Here is a 7819-nt window from a genome sequence, read left to right on the forward strand (position 1 = left end):
AAATAAAAAATTATAAATAAATTAATATTTAATTTAATTTATTAATAAAAAAATTATTTAAAATAAATAAAAAAATTATATAATTTATTTATTTATTTTAAAATTATATTTTTATCAACTAAAATATTATATTATCTTAATAATTTTTTAAAATATTAATACTATACTCATTTTAAAAATCACATATATTATTTTTGGTACTTTCATAAATTAAATTATTTTTTAAAAACTTTTTAACTAAACACTTAAATTATTTAAAAATTAATTTTAAATAATTTTATTAAATAATTAATTACTTATTTTTAAATTAATTTATAAGTTAAAAAAAAATAATAATCAAGTTGAATATAATTTTATTATATAACTTATGTCTTTGATCTATGATCATCGACTCCAGGCAAGAAAATTTTGTAGTATTATTATTATTATTATTATTATTATTATTATTTTAGGCCACTCTATGTGCAATTTGTTGTCCGGCCAAGAAAATTTTAATTGAATTAATCAACTTATTGTCCATTAATTCTCTTAATTCCACCCGGGTTGTCACTGATTTGTGTCAATGAAAGCAATTATGAACAATCCGAATACTAGATTTCTACATTTCTATCAACAGAAACTGAATCCAAACACACAGGTCATACACACAACCACTTGTGAAACAAAAAAAGAAAGAAAAAAGGAGGAGATTACCAAAAACAACTAATACAAACAATGAGACCAGACCAGAAAACACCAGTGCATCACACTGAAGCATACAGCTGTGGAACAAAGGAAAACCACTTGAAGCCACAGCTCCACTTATCAGTCAATGAAGGGCATTTGGGCAGCCAATGCCAGGTCTTCCTTGATACCTTGTAGTACAATATCTCTGGCCATGTATAGCAGCAAACACAGATCATCCCTTGATGCCAAAAGCAATACACATGTTCATAGTTGTGGTAGCAAACTGACACAAATTTTCTACACATCATTTCAGGCAAACTTTCAGCTTCCACCCAATTCCCACCATCACCCAATTCCCACAATTTCATCATCTTTGAAATCCCATTTCTGCCAATTCCACCAATCAAATACAGATTCCCTTTTCCATCACTCACCAGCCTAACAAAAGTCAGTTCTTCTGGCAATTCGTTGCTAAATCTCTTCCACTTTCCGCTCTCCATATCAAGGCACACTATTGAAAATGGCTCTGGAGTGGTGAAGTACAATGACCCATTAAAGAACACACCTTCCTGATGACAATTGTCGCTTAGAATTGGCTCAAGATTATCAAATTTTTGCCAAGAATTGAATCTTGAATCGTAAATGAAAGCTGAAATTGATGAAAACTTGGAACATAACACGAAGATTTTGTACCCAAATGGTGTTGAAACAAAAGTGAGCGACTCGAAAGCAAAAGGAAAACTTGGGAATTCAATAACCTTCGAAGATTTGGCCAAGAAATTGCACACAAGAAAAGAACACGAGGTGGGAAGAGAGAAGCACAAGAGACCATTAGAAGATGAGAGAAGACTGCAGGATTGTGAACTACCAGCAGCAGAAGAAGAAGGTAGCAAAAAAGAGAGGGATAAAGTTAAATTGCGCCAGGTGCCAATCACAGAATCATATAAGGAGTAGCGATGGAAAAACTGAGGGTGAGAGAGTAGAAGAAACGAGGAGAAAGGAGAACCAGAAGAGGAGTGTTTGGACATAAAAATAGGAGAGAATATAAGAGACCTGAAGTGCTTACAAGTGGATCTCAGATTCAAGAACGTTTTGAGAGGCAATAAAGACAATACAAGATCAAGAAGCTCCTCAGGCAGCCGGCTCCAGATCCCAGGATCCATCTCAGACAAGATGGCAGGGGATTGTGGGGTGTAAGGCATCACTGCTCGTTCTCTGATCTTCAACGGAGAAACTGGGGCATTGGGTTTGATGGGATTCTTTTGTAACTGAAACATGAGTAGAAGGAAGGGACAGAGAAATCAATGTTTTAGCTGCAACAATATGTGTGAATTACAAGATATATATTGCATTTCCCCATTGACTAAGAAACTAGCAGCATAGGTAGCTTGTTATGTTCACAAGCGAATACCAGTGATAATAAGGTGGGTTTGTTGAACCTGCAAGTGGTCGTTTCTTTTGAGGCCATTTTATGCTCCCTTTGCCACCGTGGACTTGGTCTACTCTTTGCCCATAACCCAAAAACGCACCGTTCATATTTTCTCTTGAAAAATACTAATATAAATTATTTTATATAAAAACCCTAACGAGATTAGGATTTGAGAAAATTTTGAGCGACTGTAATTTTTTTTATTAATGAAATTTTACAAAATTAATAATTTTTTTTTTATAATGTTATGAAATTTATTATCTTGTATTTTTATTTTTTTTTGTACTGTGTTTGTGCTATCATGCACTAGTTATTGAAGAAGTCTACACCAGAAGAGATGTTGTTGAAGTGATATTTAGCAGAGGATCTGAGCTGAACTGTTGCTAAAGTGAGCGTTTTTGGAGATAAGGTAGCTGAGGTGCTATTTGTTGCGCACAAGGCTAGAGTGCAGAAGACTTGGAATGAGCAGGAGATTGAGGTATGAGCTTGGAAAGCAGTTAATGAACTTGGGAATGGATGAGTTCGTTTTACCCGCTGCTCCTAGTACGGTAGACACATGATTAAGAGTTTGATAGAAAAGAGAATTCAGAACATACTGTCCTGAATTTTCAAGGTACGATCATGTGCCAGAAATTGTTGAGAAAGCTGTAACTTCTGCAAGCACTCTAAGCTATTATAAATATGAATTCATGTCTGCCAAAGAAAAAGAGAAAATTCTCTATTTTATTAATGTAGTATAAATTACAGAGACAAACACCACAATCTGTTGAAGCCAATATAGAGCGATATAAATAAAGAATAATAAACTAGCAAGTACATATATGAGTACAATAGATTATAACGTTGGAGATATAGATTGTTCATATATCTAGAACAAAAAGATGCAACAGCAAATGTCAATCACTCCAGTTATCCTGATCCTCAGCTGGTCCTGTGTCCTACACGTCCATATCAAAGCTAGATAAGAAAGGAACCATTGCAGCCATTATTGCTTAATCTAGTTGCGAAGACACACATTCAAGTAAATTGAAAAAAAAAAAAAAAAAAACTAATAAATTTAAGTTGAATGAACACTTGAGGGTTTACCATCTCATTAGCAATCAATCTGGACGGAGACCAGACCAGAATTTGTCTGTCATTTCCACCTGTATATATTTCCTGTGACAAGAATAAATAAGTCAAACAGTTGCAGCAATGTATACAGGCACTAGAAATTCAACTCATTAGGATTTATTGCCCAACTTTTCATTATGGGCGAGGAATCTTCATGTAACAATACTATTTCAGGAGCACAGTACTATATTTCCAGAAAGAAATTTGTTTTGTTAAAAGTTTTAAGGACAACAACAATTCAACTTTAAACACAAGTTTTATCTCTTCATCCCCTTTCTCCTTTTCCCCTGATGAAAGCCCCCAAAACTAATAAACTCACAAGCTGTTCTGCCTTTGCATAAATATTACTCGAGTCTGACGAAATAAATTTAGAAAAGCTAGAGAACTAATCATTACTTAAATTTAGACCTGATATTTCATGAATCATGAATCCTATATGATGGTTTCAGAACTCAAATTGCATGACAACCAAACTGGCAGAGTTAAAAATATGACGAATTGCCTATTTTAGAAAAAACAACTGAAATGCTTGGGAATAGATTGAACCTGATCTTGCGAATTAAACCAGCAACAGTTCACGTACTCGTAATGACCACGAAATGTCATGGATGTCATACCCGACCACACATCAAATGCCTAGAGCATTTAAAGAACAGTTAAGGTTCCAATAAAAATGTACCTCTTTCCATTCACAATTAAAATTAAATAACAAAATGGCAGAAAGTCTACTTTCACGGCTGTCATGCATGGAACAAAAACAAGTGATGAATCTTGTGTTGTGGCCAATTGAATAGCTTTGCTAGTCTGTAGGCGTACAGTTTCAAAGTTCACAAGTGTATTGCAGCCAGATTCAACATCCCACAACCTCATTCTTGAATCTGATCCTGAAACCCAGAAGCATGTGGGTGGGTTAGGGGGCAGAAAGAGAGAGAGAGAAAAAGAGAGAGAGAAGGAGAGAGAGAGTGAATCAAATAATAATAGAAAGAAAAGCAATTGCTTCTATATAAATTGAATACCGTAAGTTCATGAAATATAAGCAGAAGAAATAAAACTCATTTGGGAACAACATTGAGTGAAGAAGAAATCAAGTGAAATAAATTTTAGTAGCTCCTAATCTGAGGTCTATTTAAAAAGATTTTAAGGTAAGCTTTTGAATGTGCCATGTAAAAAAAGTACAAACAAACTTCACATTACAAAGGTTACTACCCCAATATTATATTTCAAGTGCAATAGTTTTGAGGCAGATGCATGCTGCTTTAACTCATTGAGACACTACTTGCATTTTCTTATTTTCTTTAGCCAATCATCTAAAAACAGAAATCATCCTATTTATGTATCTGTTTACAAGTACATCAACTCGTTTAAGGTCAGAACACTGTTGCAACATTACTGTGTCTTGTGGGTACCCTTAATAATTTATCCATATGGCAATTTATTTCAAATATGTAGAAGCTACATTAGGCAGAATATGATGTTAGGGTTTCAGTAACCCTAACAGAGAATAGAAGAGAGAGAGAGAGAGAGAGAGAGAGAGAGAGAGAGAGAGAGAGAGAGAATAGAGAGGATAGAGAAGAGAAGATATTGTATTTCTTGATAATTCTTGGAGTGAAATACAAGATTGCTAAAGCCGGGATACTTATACCAGGTAACTGCACGTAACTACTTGGCTAACATAACAGAGTTAGTTACTCTTCCTGCCAACTATTATTCTTCTAGATTCTTCTAGAAACTTCACTTGTTCTCATTACTTCCAATTCCTATACTTTCTCCTATAATACGTAACATATGCATGTTTTCACATCACATATATGATCTGGTTTTAGAAAATTAACAGTCTCAAAGTAATGTTAACTTTAGGTAATGAAAACGACTCAACCTGCACTTAGAAGATACATTCCATCTTCAGTTATTTTAAGGCCAGTAACAGCACCATAATGTGCAGTGGCACGATCCTGACTAGACAACATCCCTGGATGTAATCTCTGCCTGAGAGGTCCCTTGGCTGGAGTTCGACCAAGAGGTGACTGCTTTATTCCATTCCCAGCAGCAGGTTTCTTTTGATGTACCCGTGGTTTTGACGGCAAATTTTGACCTACTGATAAGGCCTTTGAAATTGAAACCTGGAAATTGTTAATAGATGAAATAATCAACAGCTAGAACTTTAGAACTTATGCAAGAAACACTCCCTCAATGCCCAAGCAGAATAATGACAAGTATAACTCATTGCTTGGAAAATTTTTCAAAAAAGCAAATAAAGGGGAAATTTTCTTTCTAAAAATTTTTATGGATATTTAAGGGCTACAAAAAAAGAACACATAAGAAAGAAAAATTATTAAGAGGTTGCCAGATTGCAATATGAGAACCGATCAGGAATTTGTTTAAAAAAAAAAGAGAGAATTCTTCCTGGAATAGACAAGACAAAGTCACATAAAAGAGACCTTATTTGTTGCAGAGCAAGCAAGGATTGGTGGGCGTCTTCCAAGTTGAGACCGAGATTGATCTAAAACACGGAAACATCCAGCACGTCTAATATCCCAAAATCGTATGGCACCATCACATCCACCAGTAATTAAAACAAACTCACTTGAAGTTGACCATTCCACTGTCATAACACCATCTGCAATCAAGGAAATAGCAAAATGTTCTTAATGACACCGTGATGGTAGTTTACTTATGAGCTACACTACTTATAATATCATATTGCGGTGAGATATAAATACATAAATTGAGGAGAAAAAAAAATAAAACAAAATGGCACTGGTAATATGAACATCCTATTCTGATATCTAAATCATCTGTTTCTCCTCCTCTTCCATATATATATATATATGATATTCATGGTTCTCCAGCCCCTACTTTCAGGTTATCTGCCTGATAATAATAATTAGTACCTCAAAAAAAAAAAAAAGAAAAAGTCCAATTGTAACAAAGATATATCCAGATTTTGTTTTTCAATTTCAATAACTTCAGGAGATACTTCATTCAAGGTTTCTATTACTCATTGCATGCTGATTTCTCATCAGTTTGAGAGAACAATAATAATAATAAGAAGAAGAAGAAGAAGATTGATTGACAAGCAGCATACCACGGTGACCAGACAGCGTGTGGGCAAATGCACCTGAAGCAATATCACAAAGTCGAACTTGAACATCTTCAGTTCCTGCAGCTATCAGCATGTGAGATGTCGCTAATGGGGACATCGCAGTTCTATAAACCTTTCCAGGCATTTTAAAATTCACCACCGCCTACCATAAATAAAAACAAATAAATAATTAACAAAAATAATTAAGTCTTAATCCCAAATTAATTGGAGTTGGCTAATAAAATCCCAAATTAATTGGAGTTGACTAATAAATCATTTTTCGCAATTCAGCTATGAAAAAACAAATAAATAATTAAACATTAAAAAAAAAAATTAACAAACATGTTTGAAGCAAAGCAAGCATAATACCTGAGTGGTATTAGTATCCCAGACTTTTATATAGTGATCATAAGAACCAGTGATGAAAAGCCCTGTATCCACAGGATACCATATAGCAGAAGAAATGGCAAATTTATGTCCACTTTCATGTTGCTTGTCAACAGCAAATAAGCACTTGTGCTTAGCAATAAGACCTCTTCCTTCATAATCCGTAGCCCGCTGAATATCAAAACATGCGGCTGATGCATCTGATGCACCAGATAACAAATATCGCCCCTCTGTCAAATCGACCTGATTTCATGATCAAAACACATTGCCTATATCCGCTGATCAAAATTAATTTGCAAAATTGAAATTATGTACCTGAAGAGAGTTGATTGATCCTCTGTGAGGTGAGACGATGTCCTTGCAATTAGAGAGCTGGAGATCAGCGATCCTGTTTGATTTAATTCGATTGGTGAAGGAATTAGGGCGGGTTTTTCCCGCTTCTCTGTCTCTGATTTCCCTCCACATTTTCGAGGCATCTTTAGCCTCCAGAAGAGGTGCGATGCGATGCGATGCGATTGAGATCAATTCCAAATAGCTTCTTCTTCTTCTTTCTTCAGCTCCTTCTGCTGCTTGAGCTTGTTTGCTCCTGGAAGATGGAAACAATGGATGACATTACAACGGACGTCCAGTTAAGGTTAAGCAACCTGGGCCCAATTATTATTTGGGACGGTTTATAAAGTCGGCCCATTCAAGTTTAGAAGGATTCGACTTGAGAAGCTCGCGTACAAAACGGGGATCATACCTGTTTAATACTACTGTTGAGCTGTTGTTAAAAAAATTATTTTTTTTAAATATATTATTTAAAGAGTTATAAAAATAATTAAAAATTAAATTTAATAAATTTTAATCATAAAAATATTAAAATAATAAAATAATTTTTTTAAATTAATTTTTTTAATAATATTTAAAATAATACTTTTTATTCATAAAATCAATTTTAACATTTGAAACTCAATAATGGTGAGATGCCTCTGGATATTTTTTTCTTATATATGTTTTCAAAATATGTATATTTTTAATTATTTATTAATAATTTAATCGATATAATTATTATATACATAATAAATATGCTGTAGTTGTTGAGTATAATGAAACTTATCATAATCGATTTTTAAAATACAATTGTATTTAATAAAATTTTC

The 7819-nt window shown here is 33.9% G+C and overlaps 2 protein-coding genes across 2 annotated transcripts; both read right to left on the reverse strand.

The window, feature by feature from the left end:
* Window positions 1-572: 572 nt before the first annotated feature.
* Window positions 573-2131, reverse strand: LOC110632351 (F-box/kelch-repeat protein At5g43190). The gene has a single exon (XM_021780554.2). It carries the CDS (start codon window positions 1941-1943, stop codon window positions 744-746), a length of 1200 nt encoding a protein of 399 aa, XP_021636246.2. The 5' UTR covers window positions 1944-2131; the 3' UTR covers window positions 573-743.
* A 658-nt stretch (window positions 2132-2789) lies between these two features.
* Window positions 2790-7303, reverse strand: LOC110661966 (WD repeat-containing protein ATCSA-1). Its single transcript, XM_021820821.2, has 9 exons — window positions 6993-7303; window positions 6660-6920; window positions 6294-6453; window positions 5647-5825; window positions 5085-5328; window positions 3938-4092; window positions 3755-3844; window positions 3182-3253; window positions 2790-3033 (listed from the first exon to the last, which is right to left on the reverse strand). Exons 1-9 carry the CDS (start codon window positions 7140-7142, stop codon window positions 2992-2994), a joined length of 1353 nt encoding a protein of 450 aa, XP_021676513.2. The 5' UTR covers window positions 7143-7303; the 3' UTR covers window positions 2790-2991.
* Between the last annotated feature and the right edge of the window lie 516 nt (window positions 7304-7819).

Source organism: Hevea brasiliensis, chromosome 2 (genome assembly GCF_030052815.1).
Source record: "Hevea brasiliensis isolate MT/VB/25A 57/8 chromosome 2, ASM3005281v1, whole genome shotgun sequence".
NCBI lineage: Eukaryota > Viridiplantae > Streptophyta > Magnoliopsida > Malpighiales > Euphorbiaceae > Hevea > Hevea brasiliensis.

Excerpts from the sequence above, each read along its gene's own strand:
- LOC110632351 (XM_021780554.2), bottom strand. The coding sequence starts at position 1,943 with ATGTTTCAGTTACAAAAGAATCCCATCAAACCCAATGCCCCAGTTTCT.
- LOC110661966 (XM_021820821.2), bottom strand. The coding sequence starts at position 7,142 with ATGTGGAGGGAAATCAGAGACAGAGAAGCGGGAAAAACCCGCCCTAAT. Across the intron at positions 6,454-6,659 it reads GGGATACTAATACCACTCAG|GCGGTGGTGAATTTTAAAAT; the intron begins GTATTATGCTTG and ends TATTTATGGTAG. Across the intron at positions 3,034-3,181 it reads GATTGATTGCTAATGAGATG|GACACAGGACCAGCTGAGGA; the intron begins GTAAACCCTCAA and ends ATGGACGTGTAG.